This window comes from Sturnus vulgaris, chromosome 1 (genome assembly GCF_052056855.1).
Source record: "Sturnus vulgaris isolate bStuVul1 chromosome 1, bStuVul1.hap1, whole genome shotgun sequence".
Lineage (NCBI taxonomy): Eukaryota > Metazoa > Chordata > Aves > Passeriformes > Sturnidae > Sturnus > Sturnus vulgaris.
In genome coordinates, this window is record NC_142243.1 from 42,019,546 (window position 1) to 42,035,858 (window position 16,313).

The 16,313-nt window shown below is 37.7% G+C and overlaps 1 protein-coding gene across 3 annotated transcripts in view; it reads right to left on the reverse strand.

Annotated features, from left to right (window-relative positions):
* Positions 1-16,313, reverse strand: part of GADL1 (GAD like acidic amino acid decarboxylase 1) — a 113,571-nt gene that overhangs the window by 47,618 nt on the left and 49,640 nt on the right. For all 3 annotated transcript variants that reach the window (XM_088164455.1, XM_014884074.2, XM_088164453.1), the window contains 5 exons: positions 11,291-11,370; positions 11,123-11,177; positions 7,708-7,824; positions 1,746-1,810; positions 1,423-1,504 (listed from right to left, as the gene is read on the reverse strand). In XM_088164455.1, coding sequence (XP_088020581.1) covers positions 1,423-1,504; positions 1,746-1,810; positions 7,708-7,824; positions 11,123-11,177; positions 11,291-11,370 — 399 coding nt within the window. The remainder of the gene's footprint in view (positions 1-1,422; positions 1,505-1,745; positions 1,811-7,707; positions 7,825-11,122; positions 11,178-11,290; positions 11,371-16,313) is intronic.

The following is a 16,313-nucleotide window of genomic DNA, read 5'->3' on the forward strand; positions in this document are numbered from 1 at the left end:
AAGGCTGCCAGAGCTCTGAAGTTGGAACAGTGGTCATAAAGTGACTCGAAAGGCTAGAGCAGCTAGAACATTTCCATCCTCTACATTTCTTTCCTTTTTCTTCCTGAGAAATTTCCACTATTCAGTCCAAGTAGCCTTATCATTACCTGGGGCGAAATCTATGTACTGAGCCTAATTAGTTAAAAATACAACACTGAAATCTTGCCAAGCCTGCAATTAAGACCCCATATTAATCTTAGTCAATAGCTTTATTCTGTTTGTTTTTCAGCTTGGAATAAAGATAACACGATGGATAGTAACCCTGAAATCTAATCCTCTTCAATCCCACAGGCTCTAATCTAGAAATGAGGTGGCACACTTCTCCTTGCTGTCCTGTAATGTCTCACCCCTGACCTGGAGCAACCAGCTCCAAGAGTGTGCTGATTAGCAACTATGCTCTTTGGTCCTCATCAGTTCTTACTAACTGAAGTTAGTAACAAATTACATGGATAGCTAACCCTAGCAACTGACTAGAAAATATCAGTTGTTTTGACAGAGATTTATAAAAGCAATTTACAAATCACAGCCACAGAATAGTGATGCAAACCTTAGGGGCTCAATATCTTCGTGATGTTCAGTCATTTATAACCTGTGGAGTATAAGGTAAAACTCACCCATAATGGTGGGCAGTTGGCATAGGTTTTAGCAGGTCCGATTTTTAAATGAAGCTTGAAATAATGAACCTCTTACTGTTTTTTGGTGGGTTCTTTTTAAGATAAAAGAACGTCACAAAGGCACAAGAAAGGATTTTTGCTACATTGCAGAGTCATCTAGAGATCAGAGCTCTGTTGTGCTCTTGGTTAGACCTTTAAATTAGTCACGGCTTTTGGGAAGTCCAAATCACCCTGCTGATGAGGAAGAACTGGTGGAGCGTGGAGAGAAGGCTCAGCACCTTTACCTGCATGTGCTGTGACTGCCATCCCTCCCCCACTGAGGTGCTCCCTCCCGTACACGGGGAGTGAAGATGAGCCCTGCCTGCCTGGAACAGACGCTGCTGCAGTCCCGATGCATGACAGCTATTCTGAGGGCTTTGGTGAGCTCCGTGTTTGAGTGTGCCACGCCAGGTGACAAAATACTCCCTTCTGAATGCAAATCATGTGCACAAGTTAACTAGCAAGGGCACCAACCACAAAATCTGACCACTTGTGAGTACAGTGACTTGGATCATTTTCACCCTGCTCTTTTATTCACCCTTTATTAATTAAGTGGTGAAATTCAAAATAATATAATTCAGCCTTTGTACTGCAGCATAGTAAAACTGACTTTCAGCTGTTTTCTAATTATTTCCACTTTCATATTACAGCAATGACAGCCTATTAGAATTTAAAAAAAAAAAAAGGAAAAAGGAAAATTAAAATTAAAAAATAGGTCAGGAGGGCTTACAGAGTTGTCTTTCACCAGAAGAGCACAGCACTGGATTCCTGCCAACAGCATTTTATGGGGATTCCAGGCAACAGAATCAGCCCTGCAAAAATCATAAATGGAGAAAGGGAGGTGAAAATTGCATCTATAATCATGAGTCCTTAAGAATCAAAATGACCAAACACAATCCAAGCAAACAAATCAGATTTCCCACACACATATCCCCACCACAGGTTCAGAAACCTCTCCAACTATTTTAAAAACTGCAACACTTAGAGAAGCTAACAGGACATAAATTCCACCTCAATCCCTAGTATGTGAGCCCATGGACTAAACAGACTTACCTTTGGATACCATAAAGAAGTCTGCGATGCTTCCTTGATATCAAAGCTGAGCCACCCCAAGAAGCCTGTTGGAAAATTTATGGAGGCAAGAAAATATTTGTATAAAGTCATTTTGATAATACTTCAACTAATAATTTCTAAAAGATGTCTTATCTCATCTAAAACTTTGTTTACTACATGGTCAGGGCTAAAAGGCTAAATTTTGCCTTTATTTTCATCTCCTGAAATAAAAGTGGCAGCCTGGGGCTATGCCTGAAATAGATGAGGTTGTGGTCTGTGCCACTTCATGAGCCACAAACCAGAGTGGCCCTTCTGTGTAAGCAAGGGCAATGAACTGAAATGTCCTTGCATAACCAGACTCATTCCTGATTCCAAATAGAGCTCTTTCCTTTCCCCCAACCTTAAACTATCAGTGCCAGCAGAAAGCCCCACTTTGCACATCTTTCTCCTGCTAGGCCATTCCTTTCTGAGAATTTCACAGGGGAAACAGTGGACAGTGATAATCTCTGGCAATTGCAAAGGTCAGATTTTGCACAGATATGAAAAGCAAAGTCTGTCAGTGGCAGTAGCAGCATTTCTGTCACCAGCAACACAACTGACCATAAAATGACTTAAGACTCCCTCATCTCATCTAAAAACTAAGTATATGCTCTAAGAGTCACTTAGACCTCCTGTAGGGAGGAGCTCTCCACTGAAACTCCTTATTTCGTTCCACCTACACTAGACACCCATCTTTGGGTGACACCTTTGGCAGATGTGTCTCTCCAGGGACTAGAGAAGGAACCCAGACAACAAGTTTCTATTAATAAAGTTTGATTTCTGGAAAACCTGAACCAGGGAATGTGACTATTTTTCATGAATTCTGCAAGTATCATCAGGTGCTATGTACCTTTAGATCCCAAACAACATTTATCCACAGTGTGAAGGTGAGGAGATCATGCAAACATTAGACGTTTCACACCATGCATTTGAGAAGTTACTGCTAAATAAATATATAAAATTATTTTCAATATTCATGCAGGCAGAATACACTCAAGCAAACTACCTAAGCATAGAAAATATATGCTTGTTTGGTTTTTTCTTTCCTTGAAATAAAAATATGTGATATTAATTTATCATCAGTATTTGCTTCACAGGCCATACATTAGGAACAAGATCTGCTATCTCTGGGAGACAGGATGGCAAAGGCTCACAAGGGAGATGAAAGTTATTAACTTGCCTTAAAAAATCATCTCATTAATGCCACAAATTAATAGATCGCATAATATTTTACATGACAATGTTAGTATTGTCACGCTCTCAACATCCTTGCTGAGACAAGGGCTGCTGCACAAACTACAGGTGGGAGCTAAGGAAGGAAATATTTTTGCCTCAAACTCATGGCAATCCTGCAGAACCATGACTTGCAACTTCTTTTCTCCAGCTAGTCCAAATTTGCCATGCTATGGGATGAGTCAAACTGAACTTCCTATTCAGAAATAAATTTTACTCCTCTCATTCTATGATTCAATAAAATAAAAACAGTCACTAAATTATTCCCTGATTTTCAGAATTTATAAACAATCCATTAAAATATAATGAACTTTTACAAAATTTGCACTCAAAACTTCCATGTTTGAAAAAATTGGCATTCTCACACTGTTTGTGAAAAACAGACTAGAAAGGCATTTGAGAGGTCATCTATAGTGTGTCACCCCCAAAGACAAGATTAGCCATACTCCTCTCATTTCTCTCAACCACATCTTTTCTAGAGGTTATTAATTCACAAATAAATTACACCTGTAATTAGCATTGAAGGGAAAAATTAAATGCAGCGAGAGACCAGCAATTGCTGCCTCCACAGAGTTATTGGCCCTACTTTCTGCCTATTTTAAAAAAACTGCTACTGGAGATCTAGATGAGAGAAATTCTATTACTCTCCTAGAGCCAAGTAACACAAGACGAATTTGTGAATCTATGTTTCTTTACCCAATTCAAAGAGCAAGTGCTTAAGGATCCAAGGCGGGGGAAAAAAAAAAAAAAACGACAAAAACCAACAAAAATAATAATAAATGGGAAAAAAAAACCCAACAAACCACAAATGCAACCAAAACAAAAAACAAAACACCGTGAATGAGAAGGCATTTAAGAAGACTGAGAATCACTGGCTTTGTTTGGTTTTAAAGGCCTCTCTAACAATGGAGGCTGCACAACTTAACCACTTAATTTGTGTCTAACAGGAATAACACCATTTTAATTTAAAGTGTCAGACCTAAAGAATGTTACCATTTGTCACATCTCCAGTGGTCAGGGAAGCAGATTAGTCCTTTTCTTTCAGCAGCACCTTTTAAAGCTTCTGTAGACTAATATGTTCTGTTTATTTGTCTTTCCTAGTTTAAATAACATCAGTGCTTTCCATCTTTCCTCATTGGTCATAATTTCCAGATACTATCCTGTTTATCTACACTGCTTTCCCATTTTCTCATCTTTCTCCTGTAGGGCCTTCTTGAACTGCATCTTTTTATTTGGACAACATTTAGATAAAGCAGATGGCGTGTGAAACAGAAACAAAGAATTATTTTATATACTTCCTTCATTCAATTCTGAAAGGTATTGAACTCTATTTTAAAATATCACTGATCTGTAAACTAGAAAAAGTTCTGGGCTGTACAGTAAAGATCTGCTATCTAGCCAACAATCCCCAGCCTGTGTTTGTGTACTTGAGTACTGCAGCTTAGAATGCTATCTTTATTGAACTGTAGCCTAGTTTTTCCACTTTTTTCTCCAAATTGTCAAAATCCCTTTGATTTCTAATCCTGTCCTCCCACTGACTTTTTCAGAAGTCTTATGTCATTTTCAAATTTGTCAGCATATTCTTTTTCATCCAAGTTATTTAAAGAAAATACCAGATAATTTCTACCCTAGGACAGACCTTTGAGGAATCCAGCTCAAAATCTTTTCCCCTTTCAGTGAATTACTGGTAACTACTCTGTGGGAATGGTTTTCCAGCCAGGTTTTCACTCACTACCAGAGCTACAGCTTGGCCTGTTTCTCTGACTTTTTGATGAGATATTGCAGACATAGTAAAGTTGACTACTGCTCCTCCATCCACAAGACTATAGAAGGAGAGCACATTGATCAGACTAGAATGACATTTTGTTTAAAACAAATCCAGCTGAGAGCAAGGCAGGGTAGGTCAAAACACGACTGTCCCACACAATGTAATTGGTAACAAGGTATGAGAAAATTGCTGTTTCATAGGCAACAAATCACTTACAGCTGAATGATGGGAATCACAGTGTGCACTGCCTGATTAAGCTAATTACCTAAGCATGGGCTAATAGGTCAAGCCTGATTTTCTCTACTCGCTTAATAGTAGGAGAAAAAAAATAGTCAAAATCAGGACCATCAGGAAAGAAATACATAGCATTTAAAGCTACGTTAAGATAATACATGACATATACAGATGCTGGAGGGCATATTGATGATACAAAACAAGTTATTAAGAAAGGCAGCAGAGATGGAGGTTAATATACAGTAAGCAACTGGAATGCTGTAATGTGAACAAAATAATCGTGGTATAGCCTCTGCTCTTAGGCTTGACTGAACAGCTTGATGGCTAGGGCAGTTTGGATCTACTGGTATTATCTTCTTAAAACATTTTCCTTAACTTGCTTTTTCCTCTTTGGTTTGTCTTCATATCAGAGCTTATCTACTATTTCTGACTTTATTGAAATTTATCTTCCTGAAGCTTACTGAATTTCTGTTGACATTCTCCCTTTTGCCCTTCCTAAGAATCACAGCTTTATCATTTCATATTTAATGAAAAGAGTCTCCCTAAGGCAAACACATCAATTTTTGGGATCAGAAAATATTCTGAAACGAGATAAATCAGTGTAAATCTGGAAACAACACCACTGACATTCATATAAGATACTCTAAGTAACAGCCTGGGAGAGCACTTACAGTAGATAATCCTGATGCCTATCAATGATGCATGAAAAGTCCTAAATTAGACAACTTTACCTGGGCTTTACGCTTCATTTTGATTGTACGGTACCTTTTTTCCTTCAAAGTTACAGCAGGCCTAAACAGCAGTCCACACTTGTTAGACTGCACAATAATGTGTAAATCATTCAACAAGAAGCCAGGCCTCTCAGCAGACTGTAGATTCTCAAAGATTTCAAAAATATTACATTCCATCCTATAGTGATAGGAGATATGCTTGATTAAGAAAAAAAAAAATCCAACTCTTCTCTGGGTTTCTTATAATCTTTCTGAATGGTAGAGACCCAGTCTCACTGCACCTGCTCACATGCAATTTCAGTAAATCTATTTCTAGTGGTGCTGTGAGAGAAAAAGTGCCACACTAAGAATCAGAGTCTGTTCATTTTACCATAGCACACTTGTATATACGTGTGTGCCTGACGTCACTCCTGTGGAAGGCTTTCCATCCTTCCCCATATCCTGTTCTCTTATAAATACAGCTAGAAACTTTCAATGAAAAAATAGAGAAACAGCCACCCACCCAACCCTTCATATAGTGTGAAAGATAGAGAAAATACTGATAGAACGTCTGAGAACCACTGAGAGGCTCATAATATGAATCACATCTTAAGAGAACAATTGATCTTCCAGACTGTAAACCCAATTTATTACTGGACATTTGTCCTCCTACTGGGAAACAATTAACATCTGACAACTACACTAATTTCAAAAAAGAAAGTAACTTAGATATATTCCTGGACATTTTACCTTAGTTTAAGATGAGTTGGAAGAATAAAGTTAGTTCTTTTCAAAACACTAACAGCTCACTAAGGTTCAAAACAGGACCCAGGCTTACCTCACCATATTTTAGTTCAGCTCCAAGGACACTACTCATTGTTCTCCTACAGCCACTGGAGATGGCTCCAGCCACATCTACTTGACTCACCTAAGATCCAACACAGACTCCAACTACATCCCTCTTGCCACCAGCTATACACAGACACACAAGAGAGCTGTGTAACAAGAGTGCTGCACTCCTGTGGAAATTCTGATGAATTCTTCTCAGCAGCACACAGCCATGAGGAGGCTTGGCAAACATTTTAAATATTCAGCCTAAATTCTGCATTTTTGTCTCCAAGAATATAAGAAAACTCTTTTGACTCACACGTACAGTGACTTTATTTATTAATGTCTGTGAGACATTTATTTGAAACATGCATCACTGCCTACGTGAGCTTTCTTTAGATACCCAACATTATACAAACATTTCAGAAATTTAGAGCAGGTTTGGAAATCTCCACAAATATTGCTCCAGATTCTCTTATTGCTCCATGACTTTTAATCTAGCCATTCTGGATTTGTGGCATTGCAATTATAATGCAATTTTAGAAAATATGAAGTGGCCTATCTTTAGAAAAATACATTTACAGCTAATTCATTCAAGTCATAAAAAGGCACATAAAAAAGGATTATTCCAAAAAGATTCATGAATGGATTTTAATATGCAAACCTAAAATTACATATAAATTTTTTAAAAATAAAAATTTCTGAACAGTTTAGGAAAATGTAAGGACATATACAGGACATTCAAACCTGTAAATATGAAATAGAATGACTAGCTGAGCCAGAAGCATATCTTTATTTTAACATGTACAAACCTCATACCACAATTCGAATGTGTCTATTCCCCAACAGAACATGGGGAGAATCAAAACTTGGGTTTGTATATAATTGCTCTTGAAGAATTTTTAGGAGGTATATAACCTTGAAATATAACCAGACAATAACAAAATGGCTTTGGCTTGTCAGAACCAAGTTATTTGCTGCTTTGCAGTATATGTAACAGAGTCAAATCAGAACATATTTCTGGTCCCTATGCAAGGAGAAAGCAATGTTATTAGACCCCAATTTCTAAAAAAAAAATATCAACAGTCAAAGTAAAATAGCAATTATAAAAAAGCCGTGCTAAATAAAACCATGCAGTATACAAACTCACATCAACATGAAGCCAGAGGCCATGCTTTTCACAGATATCAGCAATTTTATCCAGAGGATCAAATGCTCCCAGCACAGTTGTGCCTGCTGTAGCACAGACAAGAAATGGTGCTGACCCCTGCAATAGGATTCAAAACAAAACAAAAAAAAATATAATTCGCACTGCTCATCTCTTGCTTGGATACTTGCAGAGCTAAAGTATAAAACGATCTAGGAATGTAGGACAAAGATGTGGAAATCTGCAATTTAGTTTCCCAGCAGAAGGTACTGCATTTAATAATGTTGAATCTCTTTTTTTTTTTTCCTTTATTAAAAAAAAAAAAAAAGGCATTTTCCATTTCTAGTTAACACCATCCCAGGGCAGACTTCTGCAGCTTCAGACTGTTTTGACAGATGCTAGTTTTGTCAAAATCAAAACATACCAGATCTATGACATTTCTCTTTACACACTGATTTTCAATTCTCAGTCTTTCACATTTCACTAACATATATGCTGTCATTCTGATAAAATAAAGTGATTAGCTGAGCCAGCAGACTACCCATGCAAGGAAAGGTGTCTACAACACCCCTGCTCTCTGCCTGGTGAAGAGGAAACTTCAGCAAGGGAACGTGATTTTCCTGCAGCCACACTGGTGTGTGCCATGGCAGGGAGAGTCACTGCTGTCTGATCCCACACCTGACCTGCAGCTGGGTGCTATTCCCTGGCTCCCACTCCTCTGTCTAGGAAAGAAGAAGGGCTGTAGATGGTAAATGAATGTTAGGAGAGAGACTGCTGGAAATCTCAGACAGTGTTAAGGTCAGGCAGGTGGGGTAAGGAAAACTTTTGTTAGGTTGTGTCACAGCCAGCCACTGACAGCTCTCCATCTTTGCTTCCCTTCAGCTAACACAGACCCTGGCAGATCCATGTGTCGGGTCCAGTTAGGAGCAGAAACTGCAACAGTGGAAAGAATGGATGGAGTCGGCAACAACTCCATGAAATTGAGGGTATCAGGCCCAGCAACGACTGTGCAGTCTCACTTGCTGGAAGAACTGCTCTGCACAGTTCAGCATCCGGCCTGCAGAATGACAACGCACTTACTGAGGAGGCACTAAAGTTGTTACTAAGTTGTTCAAGCTGGGATCACTGAGGTTCATTTGCAGTGAATTAGATCTCTCAGATGATGTGTGTCTGTGGAGGTAACTCAATGGAGCTCTAGTGACAACAGACATCAGCTGAAAAATCAAACTCCACACAAGTCTCCCATGTATCTTCACTCAGCTGAAATCCGATTTATTTTTTTTTCTTTCTTTTTCTTTTATTTTTTAACTGTTGCTACTTTAAGCATCTACAGAGACAGACAAGCTTGATTCATGTTTACACTCTGACAGTTTTATACTTCTTTACAGTGTAGAGGACTGTTAGAATGGTACATAATTATGATTTATTTATATTTTAGATTTTCTTTACAAACGACTAAAGCAGTGAAAAGTAACATTGGAATTAACCTAAATTAATCCCATACATTCACATAGACTTACCAGTCTTTAATTCACTTCTTGGTCATTTATTCTGAGTGCAAGCTACCACAATAGTTAATCAAACTTACAAATCAGCCTGAAGCTTGAGTACAAAACACTTGCAAGTGAGGCAAAGATGTATCAAATGCATCTATTTTCTGTTAGCATTCCCAGAAATTTTGTCCCACAGCTACATCAAAGGTAAAGTCAAAGGTTTTCAAGCAGCCAATTGGTAGCACAACTGAATACAGGAACAAGTCTCAGATCTCTACAAATTCCAGTAATTGCTACCATTATACTTTTCCCACAAAGAAGTGAATTAAATTTTTATTACTCTTGACAATATAGTTAAACTAATCTTCCTGCCTAAATTCTTTTAAAAGAGAAGACTCTTGCCATTCATATTCAGTGATCATTTTTGTGCTTCAATCACTACCAAATACATCCTCTGTTGTCTAGAGTCATTAAAATATTTTCTGTAATTCACTGAAGTGTCTTTCTGTAAAAGCTCTAAAGTAGCACTTTGTCAAGGACACACTGAAGCTCTGATGAAATTAAAACCTTCCAATACACCTGTAACTTCCTTTAAAATGCAAGTGAAATCATGTTTTTCTGTAAGCAGAGCATTTTAATATAGAACATTTGTTTTTAAATTGCAGAGTACCATACTGAGGTTGACCTTTCTAAAATAGTTATAAATGCCAGGTGACTTCTTTCAAATGACCATTACATGTATTGTTACAAGAAAGAGAATACTGTTTATTCAAAAGCAAAGGATTGATTATCTGGAAGCCTGCTTCCTCTTGCTTTATTTTATTTCAGTCCCTTTTCCCACCCAGCTTGCTCAAATGAGTAAAGTACAGGTTGTCTTCCTCAGAAAATGCAAAGCACAGAAAGAGGCAAGCAAGAGAGTTTGCTAGGTCATTATCAATAGCTCTGCTATCCAGAATGAAACTCAAATAAGAGATGGCGCTTTGCAGAAAATGCAGCCAAAACAGAACTTACTGAAAGCTGTTGTGGCCGTGACAGTGCAGGACAGGACAGGACTGCCTTGGCTTTTCTATCAGCCACAAAGGTAGATTTCCCAAGATAGAATTCCATGGAAGATATTGTCCATGCCATGGATATTGCACTAGTTGCTTTGTATTCAGTCACCATGGACTAAGGGCTGAGCTCTGAATTCTACTGCTCTGATGCACAAATTGGAAGTGAGAAATAGGGTGAGCTAACCAAACCAAAAGAAGATCCTCTTGGAAGTCACATTTAGTCCTCCAAGCTCTCTAAATTAAATTATACTGACTATAGGTAAGGGCTGTCTTACAGATTGTGGGAATGTGTGTCAATGTTGTCCAAATGCACACATCAGTGCCTTTCCAAACTCTTGCCTTTGACTTTCTACTTGGCAAAGTCCCTGGGGGAAAAGAGGCACCTCTCTGCACTCTCGCTAAACTAATAGAAAGGACAGAATTTATCATTTGAAGCTTGTAAGACAGTTTTAGAGACTAAGCCACATGTTACAGTTCTTGCTCACTGCAGAGGCAGTAGAGCAATAGCTGTTGTAATTAACTGAAAAATCGTTTTAGGAAAACACACTGCATCCATTTAAAAAAGGATCAAGGGCAAAAGAAATCCTATAAGAAATGCCCTAAATACTTCAGAGCAGCATTGTACTTGGGACTTTCATTAGCAGGAAACACCCTGTGGAATTTTCCTCCCTTCTAAGAATGTAGAACCCATAAGCCTTGGCTTGTTCCACAAGTTTGTGGTAAACAGATTGCACCTGTAAGAAAGATATTGTTACATTAGCTGCCCTATTTTTAAGATTTTGGTCACTCTTAGTTTTCCTTCCTTTCACTCAGATACAAGCACACAATCTGCATACACTCCTCTCTCCTTCACGCTCTCTCTCCCCCTCTCACCTCTTTCCTGGCCCGCTGGACTTGTTTCTCCAGTTCCTCAGGTATCATCTTACCTCTAAAGGACACAGATTTAAAACTTTTTCAGTTACATTCAAATAGGTTACTTATGTACAGCACTACTGCATTTTTAAAAGGCTCAGAGATCAGTCATGGCTTTTGCTTTCTTACCTTTCATCTGTTTTGATGAAATACACGTTCTCTGTACCAATACCCAGGAAAGAGGCTGCCTTCTTCATGGAGTAATGGCACTGTGGGTGAGAGAGACACAAAAAAAAAAGTACACACACAATTAAACAAGAGAAACTAATTCCCTAACATAGGGAACAGTGACAAGTACAACAGCACCTAACAGCCATGACAACAGCATATTCTAACACAAAAAGCAAACTAATAAGTTACATATTGCAAAGCCCATCTTGTACTTAACACACACAGAGAAAACTGGGGAAAATAAGGCAAAAAAAGTTGTGCACCATGTTTAAAATGCAGGCTTAATAAAAAAGTTAGAATCTCTATTTCATGCAATTTTACTTAAAGCTGATTCTGTGTGAATGAAAAGTAGAAGCTTTGAAGAGTCATCAGGGAAGAATTATTAATTGTTTCAGAATGTTTTAATAGAACTGAGTCAAAAGTATCAATGAGTGTAAGAGTTAGGAAATGCATGAGGAAAAGGGTCTAAAGGCTGCTTGACTCAACAGCTTGGAAGCAATTAATTAGGTCTGAAAGTCCAAAAACACCACTCCTTGGAAACTGGGCCCTTTGTTAGGATGTATATTTGAAGCCTCTACTACTTTTTTTATGCTTGTAAAAATTCTGTACGCTTTCTCTAACCCTCAGCTGGTGGCCACTACCAGAGACAAGATACTCCAGAGACAGGATATTCTGCTGAGCTGACCCATGGCCTAATTCAGCAACCCGTGTTCACAGGATCAAGGACCTCAAGTCCCAAGACCTACCAAAGCTTCAGATGTGGTAAAATGGGGATTTGCAAGGCTTTCAACATCCCATCTCTGCAAAAGGATCTGGAAATCATGGTGGCGTGAAGATAGCTTGTGTGAATGTGAACCTTAGAAACTACTATGAAAGCAAGCAGACTTTAGACAGGACTCAGTACACCTTCAGACTTTACTGTGGGTTTTGCAAAAGGTTCCAGTGTGGGCCAGTCTGCATTTTTCAGAAAACTGAGTTACTATTTTAGCAAAGAATTTTAGCTAGGTCTCATCACAGAGACATATCTGAATGGGTACACAAACACATGCAGCCCACTTCTCACTTTGCACTGAATAAAGGGCATCAGTCTATGAAGCCTGAAAAGTCAGTCTAAAAGAAGACTTTAGAAATGGGAGTTTATTTAATCAGAATGTGGTAAAATGACTAAGGTGAGAATGCTATTCAAGCTCACATATACTTTTTACCACTATATACTTTTTACAAACTTTTTTCTTTTCAACAAATAATAATGGTTTATTTAACCATATTTCCAAAATTCACCTTTATAAGACCTGCTGTACTGTGGATACTGTTATTCCAGCACAAGAGCACTGTGTCTTATTCCAGAACAAGAGTACACTGATCTCTGCTTAATTTGTCTTCAAGATTAGCCTGGGAATTCAAGATACAGTAACCTTCTTAACCTGAAGATATTTAGACATCAAAACTACCACCTATACCAGTGGAGTCACTTTTGAGAGTACACCACATCCCGTAGGACTAGACAGTTCTTCTCAGAACCAAGACCATCCAACCCTTGGGTTATCACTGCCCTTCTCACAAAAACAAAATTGTCTCTTTTACACATAATTACTGAAGGGTTAAAACAATGCATACTCCAGCAAATGCAAAGATGTCTAGAATTGTTACTTTTCATACAGGAGGTGAAGCCAGGTGGTTAATTAATTCCATTTTCTTCCTGAGAGTTCACACAAATGCAGTTACTGCAGAACATAATTATGAAAAATGTACAACATTTTAATGTGTGGGCATGAATATATTAAGGGTATTAAAGCCTGTCACGATTCTTTTGATGAGATGGATAATCTCAGAGGGCTCTTTTTCATTTTGACAAAGAGGTTTCCCCCACCATCACCCACTTTTTAAACAAAGCATACAAAGACACTACCTGATGCTACTGAGTAGTTTTAAGAAAGCTTAATTTGCAACATGACACATCCACAAGGCCTTTAGGGCTCAGTCATTTAGACTGTTACAAGAATAATAACATACATAGGTGGATAATTAGTCTTACATTACATCAATAAAGGTAATAATGATTGTAAGTGGCTGTGTGTTGTTCAGCAGAAGTTTGGAGATGTTTTTGATTGACTAGTGAATCACTCAGAATACAAGTTGCTTCCATCACTGATATCTAGCCATTACTTTCAAATGAAAGGTATGAATCACCAAGAATAATCAGATTGCTCCAAACTGAGTAAGTAGCAGACCTGCAAATTCAGTATACTAGTAAGCAGACAACCAGTAAATTATATATTTTATTATAAACAATGGTATGAGAGACTGGAAGAAAGATAAAAGAGGCTTGAGTACCCAAGAGATTATACCAAAAAGCAGAGGAAAAGAGAAGAATAGAGGGAATACAAAAACAAACAGGCTGCAAATACATTATTTTTCCTCCAGAAGTACTTCTGTACTTCTTGGGAAATTCTGTTCTTCAGTAGGACAGAAAATAGAACAAGACTCATAATACTACATAGGTTTGGAATATGCTTCCTTTGATGAAAAAAGAGGTATTTCAGTTACATTGACTAAAAACATGTAAGAATTTCTTCCCCCTTCTTCATTACTAGAAGCCATTATGCTAAATCACATTGCATCATTTTAAGAAAAAATACACCAAAGAACATTTAGCAGCTACAGTCACAAGAGTGCCAACTAATTCACTTTTCATAGTTTCTTTTCCAAAAAAGGAGAAGATACTTTTCATCTGGATATTTCTATTTTAAATACTGTGAGTTCACATTTCTCTTGCCACGTCTTTCACAGTTGAGTTTGCCTGGAAAAATTATTAAATTTGTAGCCATTTGTGGTAAGAAATTACCATCTTTGAGCACAAGATCAAATTGGAGTATTGGTGCATTTAAGATGTGCTGCTGTACTATTTTACCTTTATCTAGACATAGTTTCCATTTCCTAATAATGTTTACAAAGACAAGGCACTTCCTACCTGTGCTCATTAAAACAGAAGATAAATTTGTATTTTCTGGGTTTTAAAAAGTTTCCTGGAAACATAATTGCATAAAGCAATTACATTATTATGAGATTGCTTTATTACCCATTTTTGTCTGTTGTAATTCTAACAGGGGACAACATGATAAGTTAATGTTGTGTTCTCTCACTTTATTACTTTCATGATCAAGTTGCACTGGGGAGGAATTTCATTTCATTTCATCTAAAAAACTGCTCATATCAGCATGTACATTTCAACTGTTTACACATCTTCTCCTACCCTTACTTACCTCAAACTTATCAGATTTCTGCCTTTCAGATCAATGTAACACATACTTGTGCCAGAATAAAGTTTAGATGGGACTCAAATAGCAAAAGGGAATAAAAGGGTGAGCTGATATCTATAACTAGAAGCATATTTATCTCCTACAGAGCCACTAATCATGCCTCCAGAAAGTGGGATATAACAATTACTCTTCTGCTGCTCCTGTCTCAAGCAGAATCACTCTGTAATGATCCAGTGAGAGTATTACAGAGTAGCAGTATAAACAGTGCCCACTGTGTATCACCAGTTTTAAATATCTAAGCATTTACTTGCAGGAACAAGGAGCCTTTTTATTCCTGAGGGGCAAGCACGATATGTGAGGACCCTGAGTGGGCCATGCATTAAATATACATCTTTATGTTATCCAAAAACATACAAAAAAAACATAGCCCCCGATCACATAAGTCACTGAAAGTCTGTGCATTCCCCTGCCCTGCAGCAGGGCAACTCTTTCAACCTGACAAGTGCCAAACTGAGACTTAGAGACTTTGCAAATCAAGGCAAAAATAATTTTATGACAGCACAGCACTGCAGCCAAGCCCTGAAATGGCACAAGGGCCTTGAACAGTCAAGGCTTTTGACTTATTAATACTCAGTTCATTATTGTCTCATGGCTTCTCCATGGCAATGCTCTTCTTGCCTGATTCATAATGGCCCAGGCTGTCAACTTCTCCAAGTATTGTTTTATTTTTTTGTTTGTTTTGTTGGGGGAAGTTGACAATTTGCTTCTCCAGGTACCTTTTCAGTTAAAACAAAGCCAACATAAAAACATCCAGCAAAAACTAAGGATGTTTGGATGAGGGGATTGACTGTACCCTCAGGAAGCTCACAGATGACACCAAGCTGGGTGGGAGATTGATCTGCTGGAGGGTAGGAAGGATTTTCAGAGGAATCTGAACAGGCTGGATTGATGGGCAAGGCCAAGGGTGTGACATTCAAAAAGTCAAAGTGCTCAGTCCTCATCCTTTTAGTTATATTGATTGAAAACATGTAAGAATTTCTTCTCCCCTCTTCATTACTAGAAGTCATTATGTTAAATCACATTGCATCATTTTAAGAAAAAATACACCAAAGAACATTTAGCAGCTACAGTCACAAGAGTGCCAACTAATTCACTTTTCACAGTTTGCTTTCCAAAAAAGGAGAAAGAAATATCCAGATTAAAAGTATTATGTTAAAAACTGATTACATATATTCTCAATATGGCACATCTGAACAAAAGTTTCCAAAAGGTCATGTAGCTTGGACTCAGTAAAGGCAGATCTAAAATAAGTATAAATTAATATTCCCTTTTCCTCCCTCATAACACTGAATAAACACGAGTAATCTCGGAAAATAGTCGCATTATCTAGCCATTAAAAACATCAGCTTTACAGTAAATAATTGAGCACTAAAGACTATGTGGTTGTGTGAAGCAAACAAAGTATTAGAGATCAAAAGCATGGCCTTACAAATAATTTACCAATTTATTTTTCCTGGTCAGCTCTATGTTTTATGGTTTTGGTCTTCCTGGTGAAGCAAAGACATAAAAATAAATTTATTCTGGTAGCCAATTAAAATTTCTTTTGACATGAAATTAAATATTTGCTTATTTCAGAGCAAGAAAATATATTGTAGTTAAACCATGCAATGAAATAAAATGTTACTTCATTTTAGAAGTTTCATGGGCTTCACTTCAAAAGC